The sequence below is a fragment of the Scyliorhinus canicula genome, chromosome 20, assembly GCF_902713615.1.
Source record: "Scyliorhinus canicula chromosome 20, sScyCan1.1, whole genome shotgun sequence".
Classification (NCBI taxonomy): domain Eukaryota; kingdom Metazoa; phylum Chordata; class Chondrichthyes; order Carcharhiniformes; family Scyliorhinidae; genus Scyliorhinus; species Scyliorhinus canicula.
In genome coordinates, this window is record NC_052165.1 from 35,758,181 (window position 1) to 35,770,298 (window position 12,118).

Below are 12,118 nucleotides of genomic sequence, written 5' to 3' on the forward strand. Positions count from 1 at the left end.
AGTATAAAATAGATTTTTTAACTGGTGTTACCCTTACGAATCTGTATATAACTATAATGGGGTGAAGGAGCTGTGTAAAATAGTTATTCTTTTCTTGTGTAAAAAATTATTTTGTTAAAAGTTCATCAGCAGTTTCTGTGACTCTGTTCAGTAGGCACTCTGCATGTTTCTGAACAAAAAATAGTTAGGATCGATCAAGCAGGGTAACTTGCAGAGTAGGAACATCAGCTGTGATTGTAACAAAAGGACCGCACAGATATCGCCGATTGGACTATTCAGGAGTGACCTCCTCAACCTGGTTCTTATAAACAGGTCATATTTCTTCCTTGTTTTAAAATGCAATAAATACAATCATGGTATTTTCAATCTATTTATTGTGTTGCAGATTAATTTGTAACTGTATGCTTGGTGCAAACTGTGGCTTAGTTGGCAGCATTGTTGCCCCTGAGTCAGAGGGTGTCGGTTAAGCCCCACTCTAGGGTCAGGAGCACCGCCAGCTTCAACCCATTTTGTCACTTACCTGCAACACTGTCGATTCATTGGTGTCACAGCGATTTTTCTGGATCTCCAGAACCTTCTTTAGTCCATGGATCACTCCTTTGTCTGTTTCCACGTCAGTGAAATTGACTGGTGCGTCATTCACAAAAAGCTGCAACGATAGACAGTTCGTTATCGCAGGAGAGATTTGTTTGAGCTGTTCAAAATCATGAACGGTCTTGATGAAGAGTAAACAAGACAAAACCATTTCCATTGGCAATCATCGCAGAGACTCGTGAGACCCATTCCACAACAAACACAGAAAATAATAAGACAACTCCGATAACACCTGAGAGTTTAAGCAAGAAATAACCCTACAAATTTAAATGCGTTATCTCAGACTTTGACAATGTAAGTTGGATTAACTGCAAACACTTGATTTCTAAGTGATACTTTAATTGACTTGAAACCCTGGGTGGGATTCTCCCGTACCCGGCGGGACGGAGTGGCAGGAGCCACTCTGGCCTCGGGCCTCCCCCAAAGGCGCGGTATCCTCCGCACCTTCAGGGGATAGGCCCGCCCTGGAGTGGTTTGTGCCCCGCCGGCCAGCGGGATAGGGGCCTGGCACCACGCCAACCGGCGGCGAAGGGCCTCCGCCGGCCGCCGTGAGTGGGCGCATGCGCGGGAGCACCAGCACGTGCTGGCGTCAGCCCGCACATGCGCAGAGGGATTCACTTCCGCACCGGGAATGGCGGATGACCACGGCCTCCGGTTTGGAAGGAATAGAGTGCCCCCACGGCACAGGCCCGCCCGCGGATCGATGGGCCCCGTGGGGCCACCCCCTGGGGCCAGATCCCCCCCGCGACCCCCCAAGAACCCCGGAGCCTGCCCGCGCCGCCAGGGCCCGCCGGTAAGGGGCCAACTCTAATTTACGCCGGCGGGATCGGCAGAGAACAGGTGGGTCTTCGGCCCATTGCGGGCCGGAGAATCCGGACAGCCCCGGAGCCCATTGAGTTGCGGCGGACCCCGCCATTCTCTGAGGCGGGCGGCGCGACTCACATCGGGCCGGTTTTTGGAGGGCGGGAGAATTGGGAGGACGACGGGGGTGGGATTCACGCCGACCCCCGGCGATTCTCCCACCCGGCAGGGGGGGTTGGAGAATCCCACTCCCTATGTCTGGTCAAGCCCTGCGCGCTGAGGTGAGGCAAGACTTCAATTTCTAATCAATCAAAGGTGTGAGTCACAAAGGTTATTCCAGGATTTGTGCACATCAGAGATGCCTCATTACTTTAGTGGTCTTGGGGTTTTATGCCCCCCACCCTTTCCGGCCAGGTGTTTTTCAGTGAGGGAAGGGGCATGTGATATATGACAGGAGGGTAGACACCACTTCCTGACCGCCCCTGACCCATTCCCCATAGAATGGGATTAAGGCACCCACTAACCTGCCCATTCCTCGGCCTACCACTCAACCCACCTCCACTGACATAATCGCTGCGCAATGGAAGGTAGGCAAGAATGGAAAGGCAATTATTTCAGTGAAGTTAGTGAAAGGGCAATAAGTAGGAGGAGGTACATACTTTGGGGCATGCCCTGTGCACATTGAAGATCTCCCCATACTCCTCCGCTCCAAGATCATAACCCGCTTTGTGCCTCCTCTCCTAGTCTCCATAACTCTATAACCCCACTGTTTTGCTCCGCGCTAGGGTGCCCGATCCCTCGATTGTCTTCTGGTGCTGCAGGAGCTGCTGGCAAATCAAATTCACCGGCAGCTCTTAAGGGCAGAGCTTTCTTCCCCTGAAGGGCGGAAGTCCAACCCCAGGCTTGTTTAGGAGGCTGTCAGATTAGTATTGCTGTGGGCTGGCCTTTTACAAAGTCAGCTGTTTTGTGATCACATTTCCTTCAGTCCGGAGGGGTGGAGGGGTCAGCAATAACCCCCCCAACCCCTGCAAAATAATTTCTGAAATAAAGAAAGAACGTCAACAACAAGAGTAACCAGCCAGATCTATTCCTGGGGAGGAGGGCGGACGCCCTTGCCTTTGCCTCCCTGATCGCCCGCCGTAGAATCCTGTTTGGCTGGCGGTCAGCAGCACCGCCCAGAGCTGCAGACTGGCTGCCCGACCTCTCGGAATCTCGCCTAATGGAGAAAATCAAATTCGCCATCCGAGGGTCGGACGACGGCTTCCACAGAACGTGGGAGCCATTCACGGGACTGTTCCAGGACCTGTTTGTGGCCAACAAACAAGAGGAAGAATAGCCAGGTAGCCAAGAATCAGGAGAACTTAGTCAAGAATCAGGGGAGGGTAGCCAAGGCATGAATGGGAGAGAAAGGCGAACCACAGGGGGTGGGGGGAGGGGGGAGACAGCTGAACTTGAGGAGGGAGGGGCGAACCGTGGAGGGAGGGGCGACAGGAGAGGAGAACCAGCGGGATGGGACGGGGGGCAGGGAAACGGGAGCTGGAAGGAAGGCACGGGGTACCAAAACGTGCATGACATCACCCAGGAGCGGGGAACGAGGAGGTTGGGGGATGGAGGACGGGAGGAGCAGCGGAGGCGAGCGGGGGACGGCGGCGAGAGCCGTCCGGGAGAGGCGGGCGACAGCGGCACGCGACCCGGCCAGGTGTCGCACACTGTGGTTATCTCCCCGGCACCCAAATGTATATTTGCTCCCCCCAGTCCCCTCCACCCCCCCCCCCCCCCCCCCCCGGCAAACAGTCGCGAACTTACGTGGTGTAAATAATTTGGCGGCCAGATGCACAGAGCTGCCGCTGTCGAGCTGGTGCACAGTACCACACCAGTTAGTCTATTTCATATTTTATTGTATTCTATGTAGGGGTGTGCCCTTCTCTTCTAAATATGTGTATATATATAGATATATGTTTCTTATTCTGTGTATATAACGGTAATTATACCTTGTTCAAAATCCCAATAAAAACATTTATAAAAAAAAACAAGAGTAAGACTTGCATTTATATAGCTCTTTTCATGATCACCTCGCATCATTTCAAAGCACAGTACAGTTAATGAAGTACATTTCAAGTTTAGTTACATGTTAGAATGTGGGAATCCGGCAGCCAATTTGTGCACAGTAAGCTTCTAGAAACAGTAATATGACCAGATCATCTATTTTTCTTAATGACTTTGGTTGGGGGATTAATATTGGTCATTATAATTACCATCTCTGACAACTTTCTCCCCACCCTCACCAACTATTGCTCGCTGTTTACCATCAGTACATTACCATGGAAGGAAATTGTTCCCCAGCTCTCTCAGCAATTCAATCTAATCCCAGCTGCTCCTCCTCGAGTTTTCCACTTGGCATTACAATGCTGTTGTTGTTATTTTTGTTGCTGCCACTTGGCCTCTCGAGCTTGCTCTGCCATTTAATGAGATCATGGCTGATCTGATTGTAATCTCAACCTCACATGCCTGCCTAAACCCCCAATAACCTCCCACTCCATTCCTTATCAAGAATCTATCAACCTCTGCTTTAGAAATATTCAAAGACTCCTCTGCTATCATCTTTTGAGGAAGAGTGTTCCAAAGATGAACAACCCTCAGAGATAATGATTCTCCACAACCCTGTCTTAAATGGGCATCTTATTTTTAAACAGTGACCCCCTAGTTCCAGATTGTCCCACAAGAGAGAAACATCATCTCCACATCCATCCTGCCAAGACCCCTCGGGGCCTTATATGTTTCAATCAAGTCACCTCTTACTCTTCTAAGATCCAGCAAATACAAGCCTATTCTGTCCAACCTTTCCAACATAAGGTATCCTCCCTAATTTTATATTAAATTTCCCTCAAAATCAACAATAACATTCTATTACCTTTTTTAATTACTGCTGTACCTGCATAATAACCGTTTGTGATTCTTACACTAGGACCCTGGATTCCCCTGCATCTCTGAGCTCTGCAATCTCTCTCCATTTAGATAACTTGCTTCTTTTATATACTTCCTGCCAAAATTGAATTTCCCATTTTCCCATATTATATTCCTTTTGCCAGAATTTCACATTTTCCCCATATTATATTCCTTTGTCCACTCACTTAATATATCTGTATATTTTTGTAACCTCCTTATGTCCATTCCACTACTTATTTTCCTATTGATCTTTGAGTCATCAGAAAATTTAGTAACCAGATCTTCTATTCCTTCATCCAAATAAATTATATGAATTGTAAAACATTAAGGTCCCAGCACTGTTATATCTTGGCAACCAGAAAATGACACATTTATACCCATTCTCTGTTTCTTGTTAGCTAGCCAATTGTCTATCCATGCCAATATGTTACCCCAACACCGCGAGCTTCTATTTTCTGCGACAACCTTTGATGTGGCCCCTTATCAAATTCTGGTAATCGAAGTACATCCACTGGTTCCCCTTTATCCACAGCACATGTTACTTCTTTGAAGAACTCAAATAAATTGGTCAAACATGATTTTTTTTTTCCCTTTCACAAAACAATGTTGTTTCTGTCCGGTTGCCTTGAAAATTTCCAGTTAATAATAACTTCCAACATTTTCCCTCAAACAAATGTTGAAACAATTGGTTGTTGTTCCTTCTGTTTTTGCTGTTGCTGCGGTTTCTCAAAACGTCCTCACCAAGCCAGTCACCACCTTGCATTCAACCACAGTGTACCCTCAGTATGGCTCAGTATGTAAGGGTGTAACTAGGTTGGAAGTTATGTGATTTCTTTTTTCCAGTAGACCTACATAACAGCTTATGTAGTCAGCACTGATTCATTGTAAATCTTTATGAGAGATCTGTTTTTGTATGAGGTAGAGTTCGCCCTCTAGAGTCAGGATCAATGTGGTTTTCTAAACTTGTTTCGATGTCCTAAACGAGTCAGTAAGGTTTCTTCTACCTTCATTGGCCCACATTTTTTTTTTCCCACCCCCAGGAGTATCCATGGTTCCAGTTGGGTGGGGAATACTCGATTCTTGATGCACTTGCCATCATGTCTGCATGGGTCATGTTAGGTGGGCCAGCTGGGCTATTTTCTGCCCCACATTTCTTAATGGACAGTATTTTAACCATTGCCTACCTCCACCCCTATCTCTCCTCTGCTGCCATTGAAATGTTTATTCATGCCCTAAGCACCTCAAACTTAACTTCTCCCATCTGTGACGTATACTTTATGTGTTAAACTGATGGAAGAATTACAGTACATCCACATACCTGCTCATTCCTGCGAAAAAAGCCAACTTGAAAGGAAAATCCTAACATTGTCTCCCGGTGCATCCCGTTGCGCATATCACGTTCCATTAACTTTTGACCCAAAATGACATGGTATTTTATAAGGTCTTCACTCTGGAGGGAATGAAAGGATACTGTAACATAATCTATTGATCTATTGATTTAGTTCAAAAGTAACATGAAAACCCATTAACATTCTCAGGAAAACTGTTGTGATTTTACCAATCGCTCATAAGGGATTGTGTAGACCGATTGTGGGTTCATTTGTTGCGTTGAGGCGCTTGACAACATTTGTGAAAGATATAAATAAAGCTTGAAGAAACTAGCAGCAGAGCGGTGGTGTGGGCTCCACTTAAAAGCAACAGGGTAACTAAAACTGGTTTGCATGACACACTTAATTTCTAGTGATGCCATGCTGCAATCCCTCAAAGGCATATTACAAATGAAACTATCGGCAACTTGCCAAGACTCCCTCAACAGCACATTCCAAACCCACAACTTCTACCATCTGGAAGGGCAAGGCAGAAGATGCATTGGAACTTAGAGTTCTTTGAGGAGGTAACAAGCAAGTTAGACAAAGGAGAATCAGTGGACGTGATTTATTTAGATTTTCAGAAGGCCTTTGACAAGGTGCCGCATAGGAGACTGTTAAATAAGTTAAAAGCCCATGGTGTTAGGGGTAAGATCCTGGCATGGATAGAGGATTGGCTGACTAGCAGAAGGCAAAGAGTGGGGATAAAGGGGTCTTTTTCAGGATGGCAGCCGGTGACTTGTGGAGTGCCTCAGGGGGCTGTGCTGGGACCACAACTTTTCACAATATACATTAATGATCTGGAAGAAGGTACTGAAGGCACTGTTGCTAAGTTTGCTGGTGATACAAAGATCTGCAGAGGGACAGGTAGTATTGAGGAAGCAAGGGGCCTGCAGACGGACTTGGACAAGCTAGGAGAGCGGGCAATGAAGTGGCAAATGAAATACAATGTGGAAAAGTGTGAGGTTATGCACCTTGGAAGGAGGAATCTAGGCATAGACTATTTTCTAAATGGGGAAATGCTTCCCAAAGCAGAAGCACAAAGGGACTTGGGAGTCCCTGTTCACGATTCTCTGAAGGTTAACGTGCAGGTTCAGTCGGTAGTTAAGAAGGCAAATGCTATGTTAGCATTCATGTCAAGAGGGCTAGAATACAAGACCAAGGATGTACTTCTGAGGCTGTATAAGGCTCGGGACAGAACCCATTTGGAGTATTGTGAGCAGTTTTGGGCCCCATGTTACATAGATATAGAATGTACAGTCCAGAAGGAGGCCATTCGGCCCATCAAGTCTGCACCAGCTCTTGGAAAGAGCACCCTACCCCCTACCCAAGGTCAACACCTCCACCCTATCCCCATAACTCAGTAACCCCACCCAACACGAAGGGCAATTTTGGACACTAAGGGCAATTTATCATGGCCAGTCCACCTAACCTGCACATCTTTGGACTGTGGGAGGAAACCGGAGCACCCGGAGGAAACCCACGCACACACGGGGAGGATGTGTAGACTCCGCACAGACAGTGACCCAAGCCGGAATCGAACCTGGGGCCCTGGAGCTGTGAAGCGATTGTGCTATCCACAATGCTACTGTGCTGCCCTAAGGACAGGACGTCTAAGGAAGGATGTGCTGGCCTTGGAAAGGGTCCAGAGGACATTCACAAGAATGATCCCCTGGAATGAAGACCTTGTTGTATGAGGAACTTCTGAGGACTCTGGGTCTGTACTTGTTGGAGTTCAGAAGGATGAGAGGGGATTTTATTGAAACATACAAGATACTGCGAGGCCTGGATAGAGTGGACGTGGAGAGGATGTTCCACTTGTAGGAAAAACTAGAACCAGAGGACACCATCTCAGATTAAAGGGACGATCCTTTAAAACAGAGATGAGGAGGATTTTTTTCAGCCAGAGGGTGGTGAATCTGTGGAACTCTTTGCCGCAGAAGGCTGTGGAGGCCAATTCACTGAGTGTCTTTAAGGCAGAGATAGATAGGTTCTTCAGTAATAAGGGGATCAGGGGTTATGGGGAGAAGGCAGGAGAATGGGGGTGAGAAAAATATCAGCCATGATTGAATGGCGGAGCAGACTCGATGGGCCGAGTGGCCTAATTCTGCTCCTATGTCTTATGGTCTTATGGTCTATGCAAGTTCCCCTCCAAGTTAGACACCATCCTGATGGTTGCCATCAAAATTCTGGAACTCCCTTCCTAACAGCAATGTGGGTACACCTACATCACATGGGCTGCAGTGGCTCAAGAGGACAGCTCACCACCACCTTCCCAAGGACAATTAGGGATGGGCATTAAATACTGGCCTGGCCAGTGATGCTCACATCGCAGGAATGAAATAAAAAATGGGTAACTAGGGAGGAGGCTTCACAAAGATTCCCATCCTCAAAGATTAGGGTAGCCCCACTACATTAGTGAAAGAGAAAAGGCCAAAACGTTTGTAACCATCCTCAGCCAGAAGTGCAGAGTGGATGATCCATCTCAGCCTCCTTCTGATAACCCCAGCATTGCAGATTTCAACCTTCAGCCAATTCGCTCCACGTGATATCAAGAAATGGCTGAAGGCACTGGATACTGCAAAAGCTATGGTCCCTGATAATATTCCGCTATAGTACTGAAGACTTGTGCTCCAGGACAGGCCCCACCTCTAGCCATGCTATTCCAGTGTAGTTACAACACTAGCATATAACTGGCAATGTGGAAAATTGTGCAGGTTGCCTGCACACAAGAAACAAGACAAATCCAACCCGACCAATTGCTCCATATCGGTCTACTCTTGATCATCAGTAAAAGTGATGGAAGAGCGTTATTAATAAAGTTATCAAGCAGCAATAGCCTGCTCACTGATGCTCAGATTGGGTTCTATCAGGGCCATTCATCTCCAGACCTCATTACAACATTGGTTCAAACATGGACAAAACATTTGAACTCCAGAGGTGAGGTAAGAGTGACTGCCCTTAACGTCAAGGCAGCATTTGATCAAGTGTGGCCTCAAGGAGCCCTAGCAAAATTGGAGTCAATGGGAACCAGGGGGAAACCCCCTGATTAAAGTCATATTTAGTGGAAAGTAAATGGTTGCAGTTGTTAGAGGTCAATCATCTCAGTTACAGGAGTTCCTCAGGGTGGTGTCCTAGGCCCAACCATCTTCGGCGGCTTCATCAATGACCTTCACAAGGTCAGAATGGGGGATGTTTTCTGATGATTGCACAATGTTCAGCTCTATTTGTGACTCCTCAAATTCTGAAGCAGTGCATGCAAAACACAGCAAAACCTGGATAGCATTCAGACTTGGGCTGCTAAGTGGTGAGTAATATTCGTGCCAAATAAGTGTCTAGCAATGCCTATCTCCAATGGTGTGGAGATGCCGGCGTTGGACTGGAGTGAGCACAGTAAGAAGTCTTACAACACCAGGTTAAAGTCCAACAGGTTTGTTTCAAATCACTAGCTTTCGGATCACTGCTGAGCACTCATTCACCTGAGGAAGGAGCAGTGCTCCGAAAGCTAGCGTTTGAAACAAACCTGTTGGGCTTTAACCTGGTGTTGTAAGACTTCTTACTATCTCCAACGAGAAAGAATCTAACCATCGCCCTTGACATTCAATGGAATTACCATCGCTGAATCTGTCACTCTCAAGAGTGTAGGAACTAGGAGTAGTAGGCAATTCAGCCCCTTGAGCCTGCTCAACCATTCAATTCGATCATTGCTGATCACCTCTCAGCTTCAATTCCACTTTCCTACCTGCTCTCCATAACTCTTCAACCTATTACTGATTAAAAATTTGTCTAACTCCTCCTTAAATTTACTCAATGCATCCACTGCACCCCGGCCGGGTCAGAGAATCGGCGTTGGGCAGCGTGAATCCTGCCCCCACCGGCAGCCGAATTCTCTGGCACCGGAGATTCGGCAGGGGCGGGAATCGCGCCGCGCCGGTCGGCGGCCACTCACAGCGGCTCCCCCGGCGATTCTCCAGCCCACGATGGGCCGAAGTCCCGCTGGTTCTTTGCCAGTCCGGCCGGCGTAAATTAGACTAGGTCCATTACCAGCGGGACCTGGGGGCGTGGGCAGGCCCTGGGGTCCTGGGAGGCGCGGGGCGATCTGACCCGGGGGGTGCCCCCACGGTGGCCTGGCCCGCCTTCGGGGCCCACCGGCCTAAGTAAGATTCTATACAGCTGCAGCATGACTTGCCAAATTTTATACTCAATGCCATGGCCGATGAAGGCAAGCATGCCGTACGGCTTCAATCTTGGGTTTGTTCCTGCGGTCTTGCCATGAAGCACCATGTCCATAACTTCTGACAGGAGAGGTTCGAAATAGAAAATATTACCACTCAAACTATTCATTGATAACTTGTTAGATAAAGGTGGTTTAGAGAGAGGGGGGGTGTAGGCACTCTTTTCCACATGTAGGTGAACACCCCACCCGCGCATGCGCAGGTATGACACCAGCAGCCGCTGACGCTCCCGCGCAAGTGCCGACCCGTGCCAGTTGGCGGAGTCCCTTCAGCCCCTGAAGGTGTGGAGGAAATTCCGTACCTTTGTGGCGGGCCGACGCCGGAGTGGTTCACGCAACTCCGTCCCACCGGGACCCCCCGCCCCGCCGGGTACGGGAGAATCCCGCCCCTTATTTCCTCATTGCAATTTACTATCTCACCTATTTTAGCGTCATCCCCAAATTTGATGATAGTACTTTTCATGCTTCCATCCAAGTCACAAATATATATTGTAAATAGTTGGGGACTGAAGGCCAAACCCTATGACACCCCACTACAGTAGTTACATCTTGCCAACCAGAAAAAGACTCATTTATCCCGACTCTCTGCCTTCCGTTGGTTAGCCAATCTTCTATCTAAGCTAATAAATTACCTCTAATCTAATGTGATCTTACCTTGTGTATTAACTTTTTTTATGGCACCTGATTAAATGGGGTGTGGACTTGAGTGGGGTGCTCTTTCTGGGGGGCGGTGCAGGTTAGGTGGGCCGAATGGCCTTCTTCTGCACTGTAAATTCTCTGATTCTCTGATTCTGGAAGCCCAGATATGCAACATCTACAGGACACCTATTGTCCATTTGGCTTGTTATATTTTTGAAGAACTCTAGCAAACTAGTCAAATATAAGTTACCGCTCATAAAACCATACTGACTCTGATGCATTGCGTTTTAACTTTCTAAATGTTCTGTTATTACTTCTGCTGAACAGGAATAATGGATTCTAGCAATTTCCCAATGACAGATGTTAAACTAACTGCTCTATAGTTTCCTACTTTTTGCCTCCCTCCCTTTTTAAGTAAGGTCGTTACCTTATTTTTCCAATAAAGTGGAAACTTTCCTGCATCCAGGGAAATTTGAAATATGATAACCAATGGATCCACTATCTCTGCTGCCACTTCCTTTAAGACCCTAGAATAAAGATCATTAAGACCTGGGGACCTATCTGCCTTAAATTCCAATAGTCTGTTTGGAACACTTTCCCTTTGATGATGATTGTTCTAAGTTCCTCCCTTTCTATTACCTTTACATTTTCTGTTTCTGTTGGGATGATATTAGTGGCCTTTATCATTAAAACTGAGGCAAAATATTTGTTTAGCGTCTCCACCATTTCGGTGTTCCCCACTATTAACACCCCGGTTTCATCTGCCAACATTTACTTTAGCTACTGTTCCCTTTTATGTACTATAGAAGCTTTCTCTATCCTTTTTAATATTTTGCACCAGTTTGTTTCATAATTTACCTTTGCTCTTTTTATTACTTTTTTGATAACCTTTTGTTGATCTTTAAAAGTTTCCCAATCTTCCAACTTGCCACTGGCCTTTGCAATATGGTATGCATTAGCTTTTCTTTTTATAGAATTTACAGTGCAGAAGGAGGCCATTTGGCCCATCGAGTCTGCACCGGCTCCTGAAAAGAGCACCCTACCCAAGATTAACACCTCCACCCTATCCCCATAACCCAGTAACCCCACCCAACACTAAGGGCAATTTTGGACACCAAGGGCAATTTCTCATGACCAATCCACCTAACCTGCACATCTTCGGACTGTGGGAGGAAACCGGAGCACCCGGAGGAAACCCACGCACACACGGGGAGGATGTGCAGACTCCGCACAGACAGTGACCCAAGCCGGAATCGAACCTGGGACGTTGGAGCTGTGAAGCGATTGTGCTATCCACAATGCTACCATGCTGCCCCTTTTGTCTTAATGTTATCTCTAACTTTACCTACCCCCCCCCCCCCCCCCCCCCCACCCCCCACCACCACCACTAGTTGGGAGGAATTGAATGTCGCCATAAACAAGTGTCACTGATCATCAACTGTCCTAACTTTTAGTCTTTTTGCCCAGTTCACTTGGGCCAAATCTGTCCTCACTATGTAACTACCTTTGTTTAACTTCGGAACGCTAATGGGGGGAC

At 47.3% G+C, this 12,118-nt stretch overlaps 1 protein-coding gene across 1 annotated transcript in view; it reads right to left on the reverse strand.

Annotated features, from left to right (window-relative positions):
• The window catches only part of LOC119954651 (stabilin-2-like), a 211,389-nt gene that overhangs the window by 87,359 nt on the left and 111,912 nt on the right, over nucleotides 1-12,118 (reverse strand). Inside the window, exons 34-35 of the mRNA XM_038780015.1 lie at nucleotides 5,660-5,791; nucleotides 521-649 (exon numbers count right to left, since the gene is read on the reverse strand). Coding sequence (XP_038635943.1) covers nucleotides 521-649; nucleotides 5,660-5,791 — 261 coding nt within the window. The remainder of the gene's footprint in view (nucleotides 1-520; nucleotides 650-5,659; nucleotides 5,792-12,118) is intronic.